This window comes from Halichoerus grypus, chromosome 7, assembly GCF_964656455.1.
Source record: "Halichoerus grypus chromosome 7, mHalGry1.hap1.1, whole genome shotgun sequence".
NCBI classification, from domain to species: domain Eukaryota; kingdom Metazoa; phylum Chordata; class Mammalia; order Carnivora; family Phocidae; genus Halichoerus; species Halichoerus grypus.
The window spans coordinates 127,981,025-128,005,758 of NC_135718.1; the positions used below are offsets into that span (position 1 = coordinate 127,981,025).

The window sequence follows — 24,734 nt, forward strand, 5'->3', positions numbered from 1 at the left end:
CACTGGCCCTCATCCAGGCCCTGGGTTAGAACCGCCCCCCCTCCCCCCCCACCACCGCCGGCCCTGTGCTGGTTGAGCTACGCGCTATCCCTGAACTTGTCACAGTTTGCTCGCCTGTTCCTGGACTACATGATGAGCAACTTGAGGACCAGGACCAGACCTTAATTTCTGTCCCCAGCACCTGGCCTGGCAGAGTGCGTTGCACTTAATTAAGATTTGCTGGAATGAAAAGAAAATATTTCAATCCTACCTACAGTGTCCCTACCAAACACGTTGTACTTGCATACTTCCCATAACAGGGAGCTCAGTTCTTAGCTTCAGAAGAAGCCAAGCCTTCTTCTTTTTTAAAGCTGACTTAGAAAGCCCTTCTGGTTCCAGTTATATCCCTGGGGTCCTACAAAACAAGGCTACCCCTTCTCCTCTATATGAGTACTCGGTACATATTTGAGACTTATGGCATCTTCTCCCTGAGGCCGGCCTTCTCCAGGCTAAACGAGTTCATTTGTTAGTCTGAGCCCACATCATTCTGATCTGACTAGAACTTTCTGGGTGATCTTGGTTCTGCTGCTTAAAAGTTCAGTCTCTCTTGGGTTTAGATAATTTGCAAATATGGTAGGCGTGCCTTCTAGATCTTTATGCCCACTGGACAGGGCAGCATGGAGGACAGAGCTCTCTGGCACCCTGACAGAAACCTCTAGGGAGCCACCACTCACATCCCACCTTCCAGTCCACATCTGTCCATTCTGGCCACTAAGCTATTATGAGAGGCCTTCTCCGGAGTCTCCTAAAGTCTCTGGAGGGGACAGGACTATGGAAGGGAGAGGGGACTGTCGACTTTAATGCTACCTCCACTCACTGCTGACTTTTCTGGGGGATTTTTACCCTAGTAAAATGATACACCTTGAGCCACAATTTCTCAGGTTTCAGACACTTGCTAGTTGTTCTGGGAACTTCCTCCTTTCGTGATGCAGGTCATTACAACCCCCAAATGCAGCTCCCTTCCAGCAGCTGAGGCCTGAGGAGGCACAGGTTCTCTGTGCGCCAAGGCCACAGAGAGGGGGATCACCCTTGTTGGCTGAGAGAGGAAGCACACTGGGGAGTCTATCAGAGTTAGGGAACAGCCTGAGCATTAAGCTGAATCTTTAAGCTCCAGGAGAACTGGGAGCTGGGGCTGGTCATTCCACTGGGGGGAAAGAAAGGGAAGTCAAGATTTAGGGAGAAGAGAGGCAGCAAATAAGGGTGTCAATCCATTACATCAGGGATGTCAAGTGGCTTCGACACAGTCCAGGACCCAGTGAATACACAATGGGAGGGGAGAGCCTGGAGGAGGTGGGAGTAAAGCTTCAGAGGAGGTCACTTGGGCACAGGAGACAAGGGAAGGACTTTCCTAGCAGAGGGAACAAGACAGGCAAAACATGTGATTATTGGAGCACAATACATCCAGGGATGGTTGGAAAGTTCTTTGTAACAGGAGGGGGGCTGAGGAAGTGGGGGTGAGAGAGGAGACCAGAACTCTACCCTGAGCCAGACCATGACAGACTTCATACATCACGCTACAGGATGTGGGCTTCACCCAGTGGGTGACGGAGAAGCATACAGATTTTTAACCAGAGCCGTGACCATCAGATTTGTGGTTTAGAAAGATAGCCTTGGCAGCTATTTGGAGAATGGAGTCGAGGCTGGGAGGAACTGGAGGGAAAGAGACCAGGTAGGAGCGATCACAAAAGTCCAGGCAAGAAGTGATGAGATCCTGGACCACGGCTGATCAGTGAGCACAAAGAAGAGGAGATGAATTCTCCAGATACTTCTGGGGGTACAGTTAATATGATTTAGTGAAGTGGGGAATAGCAAGAAGAGTGGAAGGTGATTGTCAAGATTCCCAGTTTGGTCGACCAGATAGATGGTGATGCTTATAGCCCTAGCAAGGACGATGGACGGTGAGGATGGGAATTGAGATGATGAATTGTTTTGGCCATGACAAGACTTAAATGCCTAACAAGTTGGCATTAATAAGCATCTTTGGCTCAGGCAAGAGATCTGGGCTTGAGCTGTGGATTTGGGAGTTGTGGGTGTGTAAGTAACAACGAAAACCATCAAGAAGAGGAAAGGGATTTAGAGAATAGAAGCATGGAGACTGCCACATTATTTAATAAAATAAAACTCATATCCTTTGAGGTTAGCAAAGCCATATGAGATACACTTCACACCAACTAGGCTGGCTATAATAAAAAAGACAGACAATAATATGTTAGGGAAGATATGGAGAAAATGGAACTCTCATACATTGCTGGTGGGAATGCAAAATGGTGTAGCAACATTGAAAAACAGTTTGGCAGTTCCTCAAAAAGTTAAATATAGAGTTTTCATATGACCCAGCAAATTCACGCCTATGTGTATACCCAAGAGAATTGTAAACATAGGTCTACACAAAACTTATACCCGAATGTTCATGGCAACATTATTCATAATAGCCAAAAGTGGAAACAACCCAAATACCCATCAAATGCTGAGTGGATCACCAAAATGTGGTCTCTACAAAGGAATGTTATTCAGCCATAAGAAAGAACACTACAACATGGATGAACCTTGAAAGATATCATATGAAAGAAGCCAGACCCCAAAGACCACATATTGTGTGACTCCATTTCTATGAAACATCCAGAATAAGCAAAACCATAGAGACAGAAAGTAGATTCGTGGTTGTAGGGGCTGGGAAAGGGGGAGAGGAACAGGGGAGTAATTGCTAATGGGTATGGGGTTTCCCTTTGGGATGATGAAAATGTTTTGGAATTAGGTAGTGGTGTTGATTGTACAAATTAGTGAATATACTAAAAAAGCTACTGAATTGCACACTTTATTGTTATTATTTTTTAAGATTTTATTTTACTATTTTTTAAAGATTTATTTATATATTTTAGAGAGAGTGAATGCAGGGGAGGCGACAGAGGGGGAGAGAGAGAATCTCAAGCAGACTTCCCCCTGAGTGCAGGCCCGACGTGGGGCTCGATCTCACAACCCATGACATGAGATCATGACCTGAGCTGAAACCAAGAGTCAGATGCTCAACTGACTGAGTCACCCAGGTGCCCCTAAGATTTTATTTTTAAGTAATCTCTACACCCAATGTGGGGCTCGAACTCACAACGCTGAGATCAAGAGTCACATGCTCCACTGACTGAGCCAGCCAGGAGCCCCTGAATTTCACACATTAAAAGGGTGAATTTTGTAGCTTGTGAATTATATCTTAATAAAAATAATTTAAAGATAATGAAGGGAGATTTTAGTCTTAATTGCACAATGATAGAAGGGTTACACTAAAAATCTTATTTTATATACTATGCTTATCTTCTCTTGCTTTACTTTCTAAAAGACAACGATTAAATAAAAAACTGAAAGTATAAAAAGAAAAACAAAAAAGCCCCCAAAGACCTATATGCCAGAGACCGCAGTTGGAAACACTACATTGTAGACCAGCACTATCCAGTGGAAATATAATGTGAGTTATATATGCAATTTTAAATGTTCTAAAGTAAAAGAAACAAGTGAAACTAACTTTAATGTTTTGAAGACATACAAAATATCTTTTCAATACATAACCAATATAAAATTATTAATAAGATTTTACATTCTTTCCTTCTTGCTAACTCTAAAATCTGATGGGCATTTCACACTTACAGCACATCCCAGTTTGGACCGGTCCCATTTCAAGTCCTTGCTCACCACGTGTAGCAAGTGGTACCATGTTGGACAGTTCAGACCTAGAATGATGGTCACTTCCCATTTGGGCCAGTTGTATTTTCCTCTTTGTATTTGCATGTATGACGAACAATTAAAAAAAACCCTAAATAATAAAGGGTTTGTGTGATTGGTTCCAGTGTTATCAGGAAGAGGCAAGCTGGAAAGACCACAGCCTCTTCCACAGCTGGGCTTGGGGAGAAAAACCTTAAGGGAGGTTCTACATTAGGGAGAAGGGTGAAGGGAGCCAGAGCACAAGGGTCCTTCAGGATGGAAGGATTCACCCCAGAACAGCCAGGAGTGTTTCCTGACCGCCTTCCCGGGGGTCTCTCTGAGGGCAGGGAGGCCAGTGCCCACCTCTGCTAATAGTGTTTGCAGGATGCAGCACAGTGATAAGAAAGCTGCTGCCAAGAAGGCCACCAGCACTGAACCTATCCTGGAAATGGGCGCACAGGGAATGTCTCATCAATGCTGACTGAACAATTGCACCTCCCATTCAAGTGGAGGTCCAAAGGGAAAGCCCGAGAGACAGATTGTTTTTTTCTAAGTTACGCGATTTGTTGCAACCTAAAGTTAGAAGAAAGAGTTCAAGACTTTCCTCGGTCAGCAGCGGGGAAAGCTCTTTAAGTCTTAGTTTCTTCATCTGTCAGGCAGGTTAGAGCCTGGGGGGAGGCTGATGGCGGGATCGAGTGAGATGGTATAGATGGAAGAAGCTGAGTGCCTACCTACGGGCTACTGGTGTGAGAGACTCTTCGATTTCTCTTGGGAAGGAAAAAGGACTGCCTCCTGACCAGGTATCATGTTTTGACCACGGTACTTTAGACCGGCTTTGGAGCAGGGCCCCCTGGAAGCAGGAGGAGGGACTAACTGAACTTGACATCCTCCCTACATCCGGAATTTTCCAAGGCTGGAGCTTTGATTCTCTTTTTAAGTGGTAAAAATTCCTTCCTCCCAAGACAAAAGGAAGCCAGGCACACGGTGCCCATGAACAGATCTATTCCTGGGAGCCACGGTGAGGAGGAGGCGGAGGTTTGCCCCGTTTGGCAGATATCCCAACATCAGGAACTTGATCCTCTAGAAAACAGCGTATGTAACCTCATGTTCACCTGGGCTGTGGACTGTGTCCCGGGAATGACTATCGGTCCCTTCCCTTCCAGTGTCCAGTGAGTCTCTCCTCTCCTTTCAGAGTTTTGTTGCCCCCAGCTGGCTGTGAGTCTCAGTTGGGGGACAGTGTGCTAACGGTTCTATTTATCATCCTGTTTGGCTGGCTCCACCTCTCTGCGGATGGGTGCCAAGGGCCAAGGGAAGGAGCCTGTGCTCTGGGGATCTGTTTGGGCCCTTGGAAAATATATTTATTAGAAACCATGTAAATGTCCAAATATAGACATATGGCTCAACCCGGCCATATGATGCACTATGCTAACATCCTCTGAAAATGATGTTTAGGAAGAATTTTCAGGGACATGGGAAAATGACTACACTATGATAAGAAAAAAAAAAAAGCAGGAAACACAATTTATGTGCCTATGTGTGAGTGTATACAATGGCCTCAACCACAAAAGGAAAAGTTCCCACAGACACATACACCCCAAAAAACTGCCAGTGGCTACTATCTTGAGCTAATGAAACAGGATTGTTGGTTATTTTTTCCCTATGTTTTGTATATTGTCTATAACGAGCCTTATGACATTATACAGGTATCCTTCCCTTTACGAAGTTTCGTTGCGCCACTTTGCTTTCACGGGCCGGCATTGCTACCTGTTTTCGCTAACTGAAAGAAATCTGAAGCGGATTTTCCCTTCTCCAAAAAAAGGGGAAAAACAAAAGTAGCGCTCAGCATTGGTTTTGCAGGGAGTCCTCACAGAGGCAGCACGCACCCCGAACAGCAGCTAGAGGGCCCCCCTGCACCCCCCCGCACCCTCCACCAAACTGCCCCCCAACTACACTCAGCACCTCAGCATCCAGTCCCCAGAGCTTTGAACGGTGTCTGTAGCATCTGTGCTTTATCTCCATTTATTCTGTGCATCTGTTAGCAAGATGTGTCCTAAGGTATCAGAAAAGCCTAAGAGAGGTTATTTTGGGGGTCTGGGAATGCTCAAACATTTTTCCATATAAATTGGTGGTGTTTCTTTGTTTTATGCCGTTTCTGCTTGCAACAGGTTTCATAGGAAGGCCTTGTTTTTCGATAGTGGGGGAAACCCATAATTATAAGTTATTTTTTGAAGAAAGTCCATCTAGAAATAACACCTCTATGCTTACGTACCGCCCCCTATTCCCGCCTTTAAGGCAAAGATTACAGACTGGAGGGAAAAATCTCCTTGACCACTGGAGTCTTCAGCACTCTGAGGTCATTATTAAATATCTTCTTGGTGATTTCGAATACATTATATTTTTCAGTGCAGTGAAGGACCAGAGACAGACAGGTTATCACTAAGTGGCGAGTGCAAGAAATGCCACTGGATCAGTTGAGATGATTCATCTTGGGGAAACTTGGTAGAAGCAAGATGGCTCAATGTCATCCTTTCTCAACTGGGATTCCAGGAGAAAAATTAAGTCCTCAATGCCTGAAGGCATCCATTGTATGTAATGAATTAATTTCTTTCCTATATATCTAGAATGGGACCTGCTATTTAGCATCTTTGGGAGAATTGAGGAAATAATCGCTCCATTAATTTTCTGTAGGGCTTAATTCTTTTGCAGAACCCTGACTGAGAAAAGCTGATTGTTTGTCTACAAGAACCTAATCCCAGCCTCACAGTTCTGGCTTCAGTAGGGCAAGTCTGTGTCTACATGGCCACAGAACTGGTATATCCAGACCTCCTGGGTCATCATACTCACATATCTGAACACTGGGCCTCCCAAAAGACCATCCCAAGACAGCTCTCCTGCTATGTGTGTGTGATCCAAAGAGATAATCTGCTTATAGCAAGTTCTCTAGAGAAGCCATATTACTTTTTTCTAGACCTAGAGGCAAAAGGCTGAACTTGTCCGGATACTCCAGGGAAGTGCTCAGATAATGGGAGCTGCTGGCCTTGGCTGGCTGTATACAGAACAAATTCTTACTCTCCTCTTTAGGGTGTATCTGTGGCCCCAGAGATCATGGGCAAACTTGATTGGGTCAAGCTAAAAATGTCAGCCTATAATCTCAGATCCCTAGGGAGCTGGGAAAGAGAAGAACAAGGAAGGGACATAATGGAAAAAGTTAAAAATGAGTCCTTGAGGCTCATTCTGTCCTGAAAGGAAAATATGGCAATGACCCATCCCAACAATTCAGATTCCAGAGTGTAAACGTGTGGACTGATTTATTTGGTTGTTTATAGAAACTGGGAAAAAAGAGTCACTGCCAAATTGCCTTTCATTTGAGGATTTGGACATAAAAATTATACTTTTTTTTTATTATTATTTTTTTTAAGTAAGCTCTACACCCAATATGGGGCTTGAACTCATGACCCAAATTCAAGAGTTGCATGCTCTACCAACTGAGCCAGCCAGGCGCCCCCAACATCGTATTTTCACATTGTCTCAGAAGAGTTTAGATGAATTCATAACTCCTGCAGATTCAATCAAGTATGACAAGAATGGCATTTGCAAACCATTTGTCTCTCATTTGCTTAACATTTACTGAGCCAGGCACTGTGCTCACTGCTGGGGACACGGAGATGAGTAAGAGTCAGGCCTTGCTCTTAAGAAGTCAGGGGAAGGCACAGAAACAGGCTAAGCCGGAACAATGTGTTAGGTGTGTGCGTGCTGCACAAAGTGACGGGAGCTGCAGACAGATGGTGCTTGGTGAACACAGGGGTGGAGCGCACAACCCAGACTGGAGGGACTGGGGAAGTAGGAAGCTGTCACCTGGGCTGAGCCTTGAAAGAATCCAAGTTAGCGAGGCCCAGGGTGGGGCCAGCATCCCAGTCAAAGGTGATGGTTGGTGCAAAGGCACAGAGGAAGCAAGATAAAGTGTGGCACCGCTGGAGAACCAGTGGTCAAGTGTAACTGTAGCAAAGGGTAAAAGTCAAGGAGAAGGATATTAGTAGCTACAGAGATAGGGAGGCGTTGGGTTGCCAAGGGCCTCCTAAGCCACACTAAGGAGGGTGAATTTGATCATGGAAGCTATGTTGAGCAACTGAAGGCTTTTACGCAGGAGAGTGTCAAGATCATGATTCTATTTTATAATAAGACACTGGCAGCTGTGGGGAGGATGGATTGCAATGGGGGGAGAAGAGAGACAGGGAGATCAGTTGGGAGGTCACAGCATTCTTACGGCTGATAAGTGATCCAGGTGACAGCAGAAGCACCACGGGGGCGGGGGGGAGCCGAGAGGGGTGGCACAGGTAGAAGCAATATGGTTCGGTCACTGGGAGAGTCTGGGAACACCGAGAAATCCCAGAGTTCTGACCTAGGTGTGCTTCTATTTACCACAGTGTAGAATGCAGGAGGAAAGGCAGGCTGGGGGGTTGGGGTGAGGTGACTATGATTAATTTATTTTTAGACTCATTGAATCTGAGACACTTGAGGGGTCCAAAAAGCAAGTGAATGATCTAGAACTCAAAATAGAGATCTAGGTGAGAGATCGAGACAGAGCATATAGGTGGTAGCTGAATCCGTGGGGTTGGATGAGGGTAGCCACGAAGACGGCCTCGGGAGGGCAGGGCCCTGAAAAACAACAATAGTGAGGCGTTCAGAGGAAGGGCTGCTCTCAGAGGAGACAAGGAAAGAAGACGGCCTCGGGAGGGCAGGGCCCTGAAAAACAACAATAGTGAGGCGTTCAGAGGAAGGGCTGCTCTCAGAGGAGACAAGGAAAGAACAGCTAGAGAGGGAAAAAGAAAGCCAGGTAGGTGACTGTGGTGTCTTGGCCCCAAGGGAAGTATTTTGAGAAGGAGAGAGTAGTGGAATACCACAAAGTAAACAAACAGGGTAAGGACTAAGAAAGCACCCCCTGGGTGCCCAACAAGGAGGTCCGCAGAGACCTTATGGAGGTTGAGGTCAGTGCAGGGGCGGGCGGTGTGAGAGTGAGTGTAGATACGATTCCCTACAGCTTCGCTACGAAGGAAAGGAGAGAAGGTGGGAACTAGAGAGAAAGAGCCAGTAGGAAGGAAAGTTGAAGGGGAAAGAGAGAGAGAGAGTCTGAGAGAAAACAGATGTTTACAGGAGCAAATGTCCCTGAGAAGACAGGAGAGAAAAGTGGGTGGGGGCACCAGCCTGGGACAGGAAGAGGGACATCTTTTCCATGAGATGAGAGAGAAGGGCTCCCTGCTGAGTGGGGAACCCGGTGTGGGGCTTTATCCCAGGACCCCGGGATCATGACCTGAGCTGAAGTCAGACGCTTAACCCACCGAGCTAGCCAGGCGCCCCAAAGGGCAAATCTTAATAGTAGGGTTCAGCAGGACAGCCAGCAGGACGTGGCCAAAGGACTCGACAGCACTCTAGTTGCTCCCAAAGATGGACACCATTAGAAATGATGATGGTGGCCCCCACTTTATGATATGCCTACTGTTTGCAAATCACTGTCATGCACTTCTTTGAGCTTTTGTACTCTTCAAATTAGGCAGTATCATTGTTATTTGCAGGTGAAGAAATGAAAAGTTCACTCTGCATCTTCTATGACCCAGCAATTCCACTCCTAGGTACATACCCAGCACAAATGAAGTCATAAGTGCACCAAAAGATGTGCAAAAATGTTCACAGGAACATGGTTTATAATAGCCCCAAACTGTAAAACAACCCAAAGTCCATTAACAGTGAAATGAATACATAGATGATGGCATGTTCATACAATGAAACACTCATGGAATACTCTACAGCAGTGAGAGTGGGAAAAAGGCTGCAGACAATGAGGTTGACTGTCGCTAACATAAAGCTGAGTGAAAGAAGCAGAATACAGGGCACCTGGGTGGCTCAGTCAGTTAAGCATCTGCCTTCGGCTCAGGTCATGATCCCGGGGTCCTGGGATCGAGCCCCGCATCGGGATTCCTGCTCGGCGGGAAGCCTGCTTCTCCCTCTCCCACTCCCCCTGCTTGTGTTCCCTCTCTCACTGTGTCTCTCTCTGTCAAATAAATAAATAAAATCTTTAAAAAAAACGATTATCAAAAATAAATAAATACATAAATAAAAAGTAAAAACAATTATCGGGGGGCCTGGGTGACTCAGTCGGTTGAGTGTCTGCCTTCAGCTCAGGTTGTGATCCTGGGCTCCCTGCTCAGCAGGGAGTCTGCTTCTCCCTCTCCCTCTACTTGCTGCTCCCCCTACTTGTGCTCTCTCTCACTCTCTGTCAAAGAAATAAAATCTTAAAAAAAAGTAGAATACAAAAGAACACCTACTTAATGATTTTATATATATATATATGTGTATATATATATATATATATATAAAATTTAAAAACAGGCAAGACTAACCTACGGGGTTGGAGTCAGGGTAGGGGTTCCTGTGGCAGGGAGGAAGGGGGTAGGGCTGGAGAGGAAGCAGAGGGTGGGTGGGGGTCCCGCAGTGCTGGCAATGTTCTCCTTCTTATTCTCTCTCTCAGTCTCCTTCACTGGCCCCCTTCTCCTCTTCCGATGCCTAAATGTTGGGGTAATGGAGGGCATGGTCCTTGGACCTCTGCTCTTCATCCACAACTTCTCCCTACGTGATCTCTTCCAGGCCCATGGTTTTAAGTATCATTTATATACTAATGGCTCCCGGATGGAATCTCCAGCCCCACCATCCCACTGAGCTCCCGACTTGTTAGAATCCTCACCTTTGCGAGAATTCATGACACTCTACATTTGTGTTTTGGACACTTTGCTGTATGTGTTTTATATTTCAATAAAAACAAAGTGTTAGAAAAAAATCCATTACTGTCAAGTACAAAATGAGACACAGAAAAGGCATTAAAGAACACAATGAAAAGAAAGTAAAGCTTATAAATGTTCAATGCTTGTCTGAGGCCACGCAGCTAGGAGACAGTCAAGCTGGGAGTGAGCCCCAGGCGCCCCCCTGGCTTGCCTTGCAAACCCAGGGCCATCAGCTGTGTGCTGGGAAGGGACCTGTGCGCTCCCTCCTTCTCCTTGGGCATGGGTGGCCTTGGGGACAGAAGATGGATGCACTGGAGGTGAAAATCAACTGGATTTTCAAGGAGCTCTGGAGCTGGCTATTGTCTGTTGACTGTTCACGTGCCAGATGTCCGATCCGGAAGTGTTTTCGTGTTTTCTCTACCCCACCCAGGGAGCACTGAGCAGCTTTCTTGCGACCTGACGTTTAACCTCTGACTACTGTCACAGCCCCGTCAGTTTGTCCCCACTTCAGTCCAGCCCGTGTCCGGCCGCCAGGGGGATCCTCCCGGAGCAGCACCTGCATGTGTCAACACAGACCAGCCCAACCCCCTCTCCCCCGACCACATTTAGCAACCTGCCTGCATCCTTGCTGGTCTCCACTGTCTTCCCTCCCAGGACCAGAGGTGACCGCCTGCTGCCAAGGCCAACCCCTCCACTCCAGTGCATTCCATCTCTTTTCCTGCCTTTTCCAGTGCCATCGAGGGTTCCCCCTCTACTGAACCAACCCCCTTAGTATATAAACATGCTATCATAGTCCATCTTAAAAAAAAAAATTCCCCTTTGATTCCACATTTACTTCCAGCTGCTGCCGTACTTCTTTGCTTCCCGTTAGAACAAAACTGGGAAAAAAACCGAAGACACCTGTCTGTATTCTCTATCTCCAGTCCTCACTGACCATTCTCTCTCGAGTCCACTCTTCACTGCAGTGACCCCAACCTTGTCAAGGTCTCAGTGGCTTCCATCTTTCCAGTTACTACAGTCGATTCTCTGTTCTTATCTTAGACCTCTCAACAAGAACGGAAACAGTGGAGACTCTCTCCTCCTATAAGGCCCCGGTCCACTTGCTTTTGCGAAGCTGCTCTGAGCTTCCGCCCACCTCTCTCAGTCTCCTTCATTGGCCCCTGCTCCTCTTCCGATGCTTAAATGTTGGGGTAATGGAGGGCATGGTCCTTGGCCCTCTGCTCTTCATCCACAGCTCCTCCCTACATGATCCCTTCCAGGCCCATGGTTTTAAGTATCATTTATATACTAATGGCTCCCAGATGGACTCTCCAGCCCCACCACCCCACAGAGCTCCAGACTTGTACGTGCCCAGTCAATCCAACACTTGCTCTTTGATGTCTACCAAGCACCATGAACTTGTTCAGATCAGAGTTCTTGATCTCCTCAAAACCACTCCTCTTCTGTTGTTTCCCACCTCAGTAAATGGCATCAAATCTAGCCAATAGCTCAGGCAGGCCTGGGCCCCCCACTCGTCTCTTTTCCCTGGCGAGTCAGCCAGTCCTGTCTGTGCGACCTCGGAGGTCTTTCCTGAATCTGACCACTTCTCCTCCGGTCGTCCTTGGCCTCTTGCCTGAGCTACTGCACACCCTTCTAGCCGGGCCTGCTTCTCCCCCAGGCTTGCCCTCCTACCATCTATTCATCTGAACGCTGGCAGAGTGATGACGGATCCTTTAAAAAACCTAGATCAGATCACATCTCTCCCCTGCTCACAACCTTCCAATGACGTCTCACCACACTTGGAATAAAAATCCAAACTCCCTCTGCTGCACTATAAGGTCCTGCATTATGTGAGTCCCGCTGACTTCTGGGGCCTGATCTCCTCCAACCCCCCCACCCCCACCCCTGGCTCGCCCTGCTCCAGTTACACTGGCCTGGCTTTTCCTCAGACATACTACACCTGCTCCCCTGCCCAGGCCTTTCTGTGTGCTGTTCCCTCTGCTTGGAAAGCTTCCTTCAGACCCTCCCATTGGCTGCCTCCTTCGGTCCGTTTCAGGCTCTGAGCTTATGTCACCCCTGTGGCAGAGTCTTCCCTGACCACCTTACAGGAAATCGTCCTAGACCTTCTCTTGAAAGTGCATTCTTCTCCTTTATGTGTATGTGACATATACGTTATATGTGATGTGCATGTGTTCTATGTGATCTATCTATTTAAGTACATGTATTCTCGGTCTCACCCATTAGAATAGAAGCGCCACGAGAGCGGGGACCTGGTCGCTCTTATTCACTACTCTGTGCCAGCATTCAGAAGCACCTAATGTAATGGAAACTTCCTAAACAGTTGGAGAATTAATGATTTAATGGAGTCCTCCTCCCTCCTTGTAGATACAAAACATAATTCCTGAAACCTGCCTAGGAAAAGGATGCTGAGAAGGGGGGTGGAGGCAAGAGCAGTGAAGGAAGGGACCAAACTCAAATTTAGGGTTTAGCCCTCACTACCAGGTTTCCAGCCCAGCACTCTGCGACCTGCTTTACAGATGTTATTTTGCTTAATCCTCACAACTCTCCTGTGACTAGGTGTTATTTCCATTTTAAAGATGGGGCAACTCCGGCTCAGAGAGATAAAGTAATTTGTTCGGGTTACACGGCCGGCCACGAGCAGAGCAGGATCGGCACCCAGGTCTAGCTGGCCTCTGAAGACACTGCGCTCAGCACTAATTCAATACGTTCTGCACCCAGGGCTTCACTGGAAGTTCTGCCACCACCCCCCACCCCCACCCCAGGATAGTCCACCTGGCGGGGGAGGGGGGGCTCTGCTGGCCTGATCCGGAAGTCAGGGCTGGGGATGTGTGCACCTGCAGAGCCCGAGGGTCCTCCACGAGAGCAGGCAGGTGAGGGGGTGGCGGTGTGTGGGAGCGGGAGGCCTAGCTATCCTAAGCGGCACCCTGCCGTCCCCGCTGGTCTGGTCGTTTCTACAGCCAACCCCAGAGACGGGTGGAGCCAAATTGGTCCAAAGCAGCCTAGGCTTTTCTAAGCTCCTGGAAGTTGCAGACAAGAATTCACTAGTCCCCGGGGCGCCTGGGTGGCTCAGTCGTTAAGCGTCTGCCTTCGGCTCAGGTCGTGATCCCAGGGTCCTGGGATCGAGCCCCACATCGGGCTCCCTGCTCCACGGGAAGCCTGCTTCTCCTTCTCCCACACCCCTTGCTTGTGTTCCCTCTCTCACTGTGTCTCCCTCTGTCAAAAAACAAATAAAATATTAAAAAAAAAAAAGAATTCACTAGTCCCCAGCCCTCCTTCCAATCGCCCTTTACCCACCTCTGCCGTGTTTCCAACCCAGTCACCCAATGCAGGCCACTGAGCCTGGGGCATGAAATAAATTAGGCTCAAAGAAATCAAGAGAAGGGGGCCAGGCAGGAAGTCAGTAAATAAGCCTGCCTTTTTCCTCAAGCTAGCTCCTTGCCTCTCTTCCTCCCATGCTCTCCCTCCCTTTCTGCCGTTCCCTCAATCCTGCTGACAGATTGTCTTTTAATTTCACAGGTATAACGTCTGAGGAACTTCAGGGAGGAGAAGTTGCTCACGATGGGCCACTTTCAGTACCTCAGCCAATTTAATCCTCGCGATAACCCTTCAAGATTGAGGTCATCTTCCCACTTGACAGTAAAGCAATGGGGCCTCCAGCAGCTATATGTTAATGAGATAGCATTAATAACGCCACTGAGTCCAGAAGGTACTCAGGAAAGTTGAGGCTCTTCCTCAGGTAACGTGCTCACCAGCTCCGACGGGGGCAGAAGTAGAATCACACCTGGTCCTGTTTGGTCCCAAACCCCTACAGGCTTTCTTTCTTTTTTTTTTTTTTTTTTAAAGATTTTTATTTATTTATTTAACAGAGATAGAGAGAGAGCACAAGTAGGCAGAGCGACAGACAGAAGGAGAGGGAGAAGCAGGCTCTCCGCCGAGCAGGGAGCCAGATGCGGGGCTCGATCCCAGGACCCTGGGATCATGACCCGAGCTGAAGGCAGCCGCTTAACCGACTGAGCCACTCAGGCGCCCCGACCCCTACAGGCTTTCTATTCCCCACACGGCCCGGGGCTAAGGGACCCCTTTAGGGGAACTGAGGCTCTGAATCCAGACCCCTTCTTTCTTTGCTGGTCATGCCAAAAGAGATCTAATAAACAAGAAAGCACAGCCTGATCTGGAAAGGACTGTGTATTACGGTCCAGGATATTCTTGTTTATCCAACTTGGCAGACATACAAATGTCAGCTTCTCTTCCCCCGCCCCCCAGTCATTGTGTTTTTCTGCTGTCCCTGCAGTGTGTGTGTGTGTAGACTTTATGCATGCAGACTGTAGATCTCCCAAGACAGCGCCCTTGACCCCTCTGTGTTCTGTAGCTCTCCCAGTGCCCTTCACCCAGGCTTTGCCCACTGTGGCCAGCTCTGGTAGGCTGACGCCGTCTGATACAAGTACTCCAGAGTCTCTTGGGGGAGAAAGAGAGGCTGAGGGAGGGTAGCCAGGTTAGATGAGGATTTTGTCTCCACTCTGGCTGTCTGCTCAGACAGGCCTCTTCCTGCCTTAGTGTGGGGACCCGAAGCCCCCAGCCTACCAGACGCCCTTGGTCAGTGGGGCTCATACCCGTCCCCTGACCATCTGCATCTCCCGCTCGCTGTGGGGACATTTCATGTTTACATCTCCTCCTTGGTCCTATCTGGCCTGCCTCCCTCTTGCCACATGTCCCATCCACCCAAGCTCTTCTCCCTGTGGTCCTGCTGAGAAAAGTCGAGCACCAGGGGCGGTGCCGAGGGGGTGGGAGTGGGCGCTGGGGCCTTGCCGCTTAAAACCCATCAGATCGGACAGTCTATACACACAGAAGAAAATGTATAAAATATGAGTAAGAGCAACAATGAAAACAAACACCTGCGGATCCCACCACCTAGTTTAAGAAGTTGGTTAACTAGTTTTTAAACTCTGGACGGAGGCACCTTTCAGACTCCAGGGAGAGATTTTTAAACTTGTCTAACCCTGACTGGGTGCCTGCTGTCGCCTCCCCAGGTCTACAGGCCCCCCTCACCTCTTCTGCCCTCTCCACCCCAGCCTCCAGGGCTATTTTGGGTGTGTACCAGTTGGGGTTAATCTCCTTAATCGTTGAGCCTTGCTGCCCAGGGCACTCCTGATAGGGCCCAGCCCTCTGCAAAGGGTAATCGGAGGGTTGTGCTGCCGGCCTCCAGCCTGCCCGGCATCCCCATCCCGGTAGAGAAGCCATGGACACTGGGCCATGAGCTGGGCCTGGTAGGGGAGGGGACCCGCTAGGCTGGGTGAGCCAGAGACCCGAGGGGAAGGTGAGGAGGCTGGGTGACTGGCTAGTGGGGTGCTTCTTGTTAGCTTCTCAAGGGAGAACCTAAAAGAGCTTCCTCCACCCCCCAGTTCAGCTGCCCCTGCTCCTGGCTGGGTGGAGGCGCTAATCCCCAGCCCCTGGTAACGCCAGGGAGAAGGACAGGGGAGGCAGGCTGGAGATTTTTCTTTCCCACTGGGGAAGGAAAGAGAACACATGAGTTGACCTGCTGGGATCAGGTTCCTGAAACCTGAGCCAAGCACAAGGGTTTCACTCAACTGTTGGCCATACACCTGCCCAGGGGGGCCTTGTCTTCCACCTGGTCAGAAGGAGAGTCCCAGAAGGACTAGGGTAGAACACACAGGCACCTTTAAAGGGAGGGAGGGAAGCCAGGGGTCAGCTCTGCCAAGCCCCACCTCCCCCTCCTAACATTCATTCAACGAACAGAGGCTGAGGGCCCACCTCTGTGCTGGGCCCTATGTTAGCACTTGTCCACCAGAATCACACAAGCTGGGGAGGAAGAGAGATAAGAAAACAGGATGGGGTTGGTCCAGAGTGGCACTGGAGTGCTCAGATCAGACATGGTTCCTACACTTGCCCGGCAGTCAGGGAAGACTACCTGGAGGAAGTGGTGCCTGAGACCTTGAAGGAGGCACAGGGGTGAGTTGGGGAGAGGAGTATTCATGAAGCAGGGGGTAAACCAATCCAGGACAGCCCTGGGGTATTCTGTCCACTGAGGGAGGTGCCGCCCGAGGCCCCTTGCACAGTCTACACCCACCCAGCACGATAGCCGGAGTTTGAATCTTGGGACTCCTCCTCCCCCGGAGAAACCAGAACTTAAGACCCAAACTGGGCCTGCCTCCGCTCTCAGTTTCTGTCTAAAAAAACAAACCAACATTTTGTTATGGAAAATGTCAAGCATATACACAAAAGTAGAGAGAACCGTGTAATGGGTACACATGCAGACCCATCACCCAGCTTCCACAATTATCAACTGGTGGACAATATTAGTTCATCTATCCCCCTACCCACTCCCCTTGCCCATATTATTTTAAAGGAAATGCCCTAATCCTATCAGTTTTCCCCATAAATATTTCAGGATCTGTGTCTAAAAGGCAAGGATCCTTTAAAAAGTATATCCATAATACCGTTATCCCACCCAAAAGGAATTAACAAAAATTCCTAATGCCATCCAATATCTTGGCAGGACTTACTTCCCTAATCCACACTTGGTTCTAAGAGTTTGAATCCCGGGGCCACACTTGGTTTTACTAGTTATGTTCCCAGCCCTGGGGGCAGGGACGAGCATTCAGCCAGGCTAGACGATGGGATAACCTGCTGCTCCTACAGCAACATAGGACTTTGTGGTCTGAGCCCCGTCTCACCTCCGTGGGGGTTCTGTATGTGTGTGCCTTGTGATCCTAATTGGATGATAAACTCCTCAGGCCGGGGGCTGGCACGACTGCCCTTTTTTGTACCCTGGCGAGGCAGAGAGAAGGAAGCACTGTCCTTAAAGCCCGGCGGGGTACTTGTGACTGTGTGAACTTAGGGCAGTTACTCAACTTCTCTGAGCCTCAGTTTTCTGCTCTGTATCATGGGGATAAACATACCTATCTCCCAAGAAGTGTGAGGTTTAAAGGAAGAGGTGAATATGCTTCGCCTACAGAAGATTCTCAGTAAATGGTCACCTTGCTGTGCTTCCTAGAGTCGAGTTCCTCTGTTTTAACTAACTTCCAGTCAGTTCCTTACAGGGAGCAAATGCCGCTAGCCGTGAGAGCTACCGCCAGCCCAGCGGCCTGGAGCCCCCACCTGGAGCCGCTCCGCGTTTGCGGTGTAAAAGGCCCCCCAGCCTGAGCGTCCAGGGTTCGCTCGTTTATTGTTTACTTTGGCCCCTAGTTGAGCAGACAGGCTTGGCTTGCTCAGCCCTCAGAGGACCGATGGAAGGGAGGGGCTGGGCAGGGGGAGACAGCAATGAATTAATAATTGCATAGCTGCCATTTATTGTGTATTTATTATAAGCCAAGCCCTGTGCTAAGTGCTTTCCACTTATTGTCCTCTCCGTTTTTTACAACAATCCCACGGGCTGGATACTGTGTAGCTGAGGGAAGGGAGGCCGACTGGGTAACTTGTAAGTTACGTATTTATACTATTAGGAAGAGATGCTGGTACTCAAACCAGGCTTTCCTGGCACTTAAACAAGTTCTTAATCCCACACTTACTAGCTTGCTAATGGTGCTAAAGAAGTCACTTTGTAGGGTTCATTGCCATTCATCCAGACTTACAGAGATGACTTCTGCTCATGGCTCGGGATCACCCAGAACTCCACCCAGGCACTCTGCCGACATATGCCCTTGAACTGGATGAGGAAGAATGGGGACAGCCTATCCCTCCAAGGGAAAAATGGCCCTGACGCCATCTTCTCATGCTGAAGATGTACACACACACACACACACACACACACACCCTCCATTCCCTGACTCAGACTCTGTCTGCAGAAACAAGCGTGCACCTGGCAGGGGTGAGGGAGGTGGGACCGGGAAGGCGAGGCTTGCCATGGTTTCAGTTGGCTGAGGAAAAAGCCTTTTGAGAATGCAATTTCCAGGAGCCTGAGAGTCCCTCACACTCTCCACAACCTAAGCATCTTGCTTGGGGATTAAGAATGTTCTGCATTTGACTTTAGCCTCAGGACTATCTTTCTGCACACCAGAAGCCACTGGGCACAGAGTCTGGGGACTAGGAGTGAGGCAAGAGCAGGGCCAGGCTCCAAAGTGAAAGTCGGGGGTCCCAGTGGGGGATTTACAGAGATGCCAAAGCCTTGGGCGTGCTGCGTGGCTTTCCCTACGTGTCCTGTTAGCTGTCTTGAAGTACCAGGCCCTCACAGGGAGTGCCCTATATCCTCTCATCTTTTCCATAAATGTTCTAGTATCTGTTCATCATTAGCCAAGTGGCGATCACCTTGCCCACAGGGTAATGAATTTCTGAGCCTTCTGACTCCCCTCGCTCCCAACTTCTTGGGCCCAGGGTGGTAGGGATGGAGACAGAGGTCCAGCTCCCCTACCTCACTTTCCTTCATCCCTCCCTCCCCCATCCCTTCACTCAAGGAGCCAGGGCTCTGTCCGCAAACGTGCTCTGTGACTAATGTCCAGCACAATCTCCGACCCAGCCAGACATGTCCCAGAAATTCCGGGAGATACTGTTGCCTTTCTCATTTCCTTTGGGAGAATGAACACATCATGTGAAGCTCTGGGTCTTGGTTTCCATAGAAGTGAAACAAAGGACAAGAACTGAGACTGAACTTTCTCATGCAAGAATCCACAAGGACAAGAGACGTGGCCAGTAAGAACCGGCTCACAGACAGAGGACAGTTTCCCCACTAACCCCTCTCTACAGCGGACAAGGGGCTCTACGAGTCACACTCAGGTGGAGGCTAGTCTAGTTTGTCCCAAGAAAACTCACATATGAATACATGATGAATAAAGGACTCCTCCATGCCAAGCCAGGAAAACAAAAAGCAGGTTTTGCTTAAGCCCATCCTAGAAGTCAGCAGATGTTTCCAAAATGGCCCTCCTTGACTGGCCCCTCCTCTGTCCCCTCCTCAAGGCAAAACCCTGCTGGGAACTACCTTCATCCCCCAGCAAAGGACCTTGCTGGCTTATAAAAGGACTATGACCAAAAGGAGGGGATGCTCCCTCAAGATGCTCCTCTAGGAAGTGCAAACCCCAACTTCCCTGGGAGGGAAACTGAAGCCATCAGGTGAAGATGCATTGCCCACCTCACAGACCCCTGACCCCTGACTCCCATTGCTTTGGGAAGCCCATCTGCCCCTGAGCCTCCTCAAATGGTTCGTGTGCCATGAGTTGCCCACAGGGCCAGAGGGCTTCAAAATGAGCAGTTCTGCAAGGAGGCCTGACTTTCTTTTCTGGGGTGGCTGCCAAGAGACTGCAAGCATCATTCTATCCTCTGCCTCCTCCCCACAACGGGTGAAATGAATGTGCAGGGGGAAAAAAGTGCAGGGGGACAAGTACGGAATCAACTTGACAATGAATGCTTCAGGGGCATTCTCCAGCTCCCATTCTGCTAGCAGCCCTATCAGCTACTGCGGGATGCTGAGTTCTCCCGACAGAGCCAACTTGTGCTTTATAACAGAAATTAGGGGTAAGAGGTTCACACTGCCCGCTCAGCAGATGGTAACCGGTTCTGAAGCGTTACATCTTTTGCCAACGAGATCTTTTCCTCTGAGGAGAGAAGCATCCTAGTCACAAGTTCGGGTCTCCCTCCCCTCCCTGCCCTCCCCCCTTCCCTCTAGCATATTGCTCACTCACATCCACGGACATCTCCCTCTGAATAAGTTTCTTGGTCTCCTTTTCACAGAAGTTGAGCATGGCTTCCCGGTTGTACGTGCCCACGGACTGCTTCTCCGTCTGGTTTCTCTGCCGCAGGCCCACGGGAATGCTCCCGTCCGGATCCACCACATCCAGCTCCTTCTCTAGCTCCTCCATCTCCTCGGGAGACAGCGTGGACAGCAGGCTGTCGATGTCGGGGTCTTCACTCACCTGCCGGCGATACTTGGCTACCTTGGACATCTTGGCAAAGTGGGCTGTGGCTCTTGTGGGGGCGGGGGGTGCTACAGGGGTCCTGGGGGGGCGCAAGCTGGTCTGGATGGAGCAGAGTGGGCTTGGGAGCAGACCCCCAGCGGATTGAGGACGTGGCTCTGCTGCCCTGCCGTGCAGACCCACAGGTGTCCAAGTGTTAACTGCAAGCTAACTCCCAAGCCCAGGGCTAGTGGACCCTGGCTGGTCTGACCGGCGGCCAATAAGACTCGACAACAGCCTGGCCCTGAAAGGAGAAGCCAATCCCCACGCAGGGGGCGGGCCTGACTCGCTGTCAGAACCGTTTGAAACTTGAGGACATTCCAGGGAATCTTGGAGCTCTGTGTGACCAAATTTAGTACAGAGCATTTAGCCTTTTAAAGACAAGGGGCCACGCAATGAGAAAAAGATACAAAAATGTAGAGGCTGGAAGAAGCTGATCAGAGCACAGGAGAGCCAGAAAAGCAGAGACGGGGCCATGGGGGTGAGGGGGGGGGTGCGGTCAGGAACAGGCCAACCCCAAGCATGCCCTGCTCAAGCACATATCCGACTTCTGCATCCCGGCTGGATGTTGCCGGGGTCGGTGCATGGTCCACTGACTCCTTTCTACTGTATTTGGTAATGTGCTGGGGGACTCCCGGTTGTTTACAGCCACAGGAAAGATACATGATTCCAGATACTCTGAACTACCCGCCCACCCATTCTCTCTGCGCAGGAGAACCTGAGTGCCAAACATCAGAGGCTCAGCCACTTTTTGAGAGAGAGAGAGAGAGAGAGAGAGAGAGAGAGAGAGAAAATAAATCTTCACTGTGTACCCAAACTGAAAACTGGTAGGCTGGGGAGAAAGTATGACCCGCACAAGTCAGGGAACTCTTAAAGGACTGTCCATTTCCAGGAAGCGCCAAGGCTCTTGGGAAGAGGGTTCAAACCTCCCTCCGTTCTCATCTGCTTCTTCCTCTGCTGGGGGATCTGTAGACAGACCTCCTTCGGGAGCGCCGAGGAGGAGCCAGGACGTTGCCACCCACATGTAAATCCAGAGCACAACTGAGTGTGTCTTCAGGGAAATATAATTCTGGGCTGTTGGGAGGGATACTATTGCAGCGGGCCTGGCATGTTTCATAAAAGGGCTTTCCACTGCTCATCCATCATGCTGCCTGCACAAGTCACAGAGACACTCAATCTCCTTCCCCCCCTCCCTCCTGCCACAAAATCCCTTCTAGAAGCCCTGGTGTAACCCATCAGGGTAGATGCTTCGATCTTTCCTGGCATCTTTCCATCCTAAGCCAGAGAGAGACAGTCACCTGATCAGCATTTGCTGAGTCCAGGGATTGTCTGGGACAAAAACTTGGCCCTGCATTTAATGCCCACTAGTCCAGCTTTAGGTTACGGCTGAGGAGGGGATGGCACTGACGGGCAGGACTGGAGTGCAGAGGTGAGGCAGGTAAACCTGAGAGGCAGGGTGGAAGATGGGCTGAGAGAATCCTGGGGGTTGCATTTTTAAAAGGCAGTCGTCATTCTGTCGGTGAGTTGGGAAGCATGTATTTATTGAGTGCTTACTATGTGTCAGGTGCAGTTCTAAGGGCAAGGCATGTAACTAAAGATAGAAAATTGGGGTGCCTGGCTGGGTCGGTTGGCAGAGCATCTGATTCTTGATCTCAGGGTCGTGAGTTCAAGCCCCATGTTGGGTGTGGAAACTACTAAAGAAAAGAAAGAAGAAAAGAAAAGAAAAGAAAAGAGAGGTCCCTATCTTCTTGCAGCTTACTTTCCATCAGTGAAGATAGTTAATAAATAAATAATTTCAAAGAAGTCATTAAAAAATTAAAAGCTGGGCGCCTGGGTGGCTCAGTCGTTAAGCGTCTGCCTTCGGCTCAGGTCATGATCCCAGGGTCCTGGGATCGAGCCCCACATTGGGCTCCCTGCTCGGCGGGAAGCCTGCTTCTCCCTCTCCCACTCCCCCTGCTTGTGTTCCTGCTCTCGCTATCTCTTTCTCTGTCAAATAAATAAATAAAATCTTAAAAAAAAATTAAAAGCCTACAAAATGCCTCAAAAGAGAAGTCCAGGGGCCATAAGGAAGCACAACAGGGGAGGCTGGAGAGCAAGCTGGTTTCCTAGTTCAGCCTGGACTCTCCAGGCCAAAAGCCCTGAGGTATTGCTACTCACCGGTCATGTGGCTGAGACGTGGCTTCCTCACCCGTAAAACAAGGACAGAATTGGTACCAACCTTGTAAGATTGTTGTGAACATCAGGTTTGAACATACCCATGAGACAGTTAGTTGCTATACCTGATATATGGTAAACGCACAGTAATTATTAGCAGTTATTATAACTTTTTACAGTTATTTACAATTATTTATTTACTCGCTTCCCGGGTTCTTTTCTCCCTATCCCACCTCTTCTCTCATCTTTTTCTTGCCTTCAGCAGTAACTACCCTCAACACACACACACACACACACACATACACACACACACCCTCACCTGGTTCTCGCTCATTCATTCATTCAAGCATTACTCAGATACTGCTACGTACATATAGCCTACCAGGCCCTATAGGGTGAGAGTACAAAAATAATTACAATCTGCTTATTCTTTTTAAAATGTATAATTTATGGGGCAAAACCTAATTATACTATAAGGCAGGTGGAAGCAATTGTTAAGGAGTCCAACCAAAGACGCAGTAATTTTGTAGGGAGCGGTCAGGGTGGGCAGCCCAGAGGGTCTAGCAAAGGGCTTGAGCTACCCTGAGATGGGCTTTAGTCTGATATATTGGGTGGAAAGGACGCTTCCTACACCTGCCAACAAGCCTCCAGCCCAACCCCACCCCTACTCCGGCCCCACCTTGGGTAACTCAGTCTTCACTCTCACTCTTGCCCGGCAGGAGCTTTCTGGAAGAGGCATCATCTCCTGGAATCCCTGGCTCTGGAACCACCTTGGCCAACCTCTAGTCCTCAATCCACTCAAAGCACCTCTCTTTCCGGCCTCCAAGGATTTTTCTTTCTTAGGCTTTTTGCCAATGATGTTCACTCCTCCCAAAGAGCAATCAGGGCCTGAGTGCAAATAACCGCCTTCAACCCCAGGGGCACGCTTTGTACCATCTGGTCTCAGTGGCCTTTTCTCTGGGTCCAGTGGTCTCTGCTCAAGGAACACACTTGGAAAATAAACCCATAGCTTCCAAACTTCAAGGCAGGACTCATGGCCTCCTAACCAGTGTTTCTGCACACAAACCCCTGCATGTTCTCTGCCTTGGGTCCCGCAATTCCAAACAGGGGCTCTTCTGATAGGACTCAGTCTGAAGCTTTTTGCTCCCTAGGGCCCCAGGGACTGTGGGCTCACAGACTCTGAAAGTCTTCCCTTGAAAGGCATCACAGCAGGGTCCGGAAGATTCAGAACCACAGAGCCCATGAGTACAGTTCTCCTCCAGCCCCTGCAGTGAGGGACCACTGCCCCCGACTCTGTAGGGGGCAATAATTATCCAAGCTCAGAATCCACCTCCACCTGAAACAAATACATCCTGATTGTCAGGGGATTCTGGCATGGCCTAGCCCCCCTCCCTGGGAAAAATTTTGTGCTAGAATGAAGGGGAGAGAAAGGAGAGAAAGGAGGAAAGAGAGACCCCAATCTCATAGCCAAATATGTAGTGGGGGACTGGGCATAGGGAACCAGAACCCATTTTTTTTTTTAAAGATTTTATTTATTTATTTGACAGAGAGAGAGAGAGCACAAGCAGGGGGAGTGGCAGGCAGAGGCAGAGGGAGAAGCAGGCTCCCCGCAGAGCAGGGGGAGCCCGATGCAGGACTCCATCCCAGGACCCTGGGATCATGACCTGAGCCAAAGGCAGTCGCTTAACCAACTGAGCCACCCAGGCACCCGAACCAGAACCAATTTAACTGATGCTTAGGGTGGTTCTTACTTGGGCTGGATGACCAGGAAAGGCACATTTTCAGGAATCTAGGGGGACAGTATAGGATAGCAGGTAAGACCACAAGCTCTGGAGTCAAATGACGTGGGCTCAAATCTGAGATGTGCAACCTTGAGTAAGTTATTTGACCTCTTTTAGCCTTATGGGCCCCAAGTGGAACACGAGGACATTAAAAGTACCTACCCGAAGGGAAAAAAAAGTACCTACTGCACAGGGTTATGGAGTTATTAAATAGATGAAGTAAGATAATGCATGCTAAGTGCATCACAGCATCAGACACATTATGAGCACTCAATACATTGTTAGTCCGTATAGAATCACACTGGTTCTCTTCTTGGGGGGGAAACTGGAAGATTCTCGAGAGCAGCAGACTTTGTCTCTGGAAAGAAGCCACTGGCCTGGCCCAGCACTCCTGAGGT

The 24,734-nt window shown here is 49.3% G+C and overlaps 1 protein-coding gene across 1 annotated transcript in view; it reads right to left on the bottom strand.

Annotated features, from left to right (window-relative positions):
* The window catches only part of LMOD1 (leiomodin 1), a 39,017-nt gene extending 18,444 nt beyond the window's left edge, over positions 1 to 20,573 (bottom strand). The window contains exon 1 of the mRNA XM_078078668.1: positions 20,132 to 20,573. Coding sequence (XP_077934794.1) covers positions 20,132 to 20,392 — 261 coding nt within the window. The 5' untranslated portion in view covers positions 20,393 to 20,573. The remainder of the gene's footprint in view (positions 1 to 20,131) is intronic.
* Between the last annotated feature and the right edge of the window lie 4,161 nt (positions 20,574 to 24,734).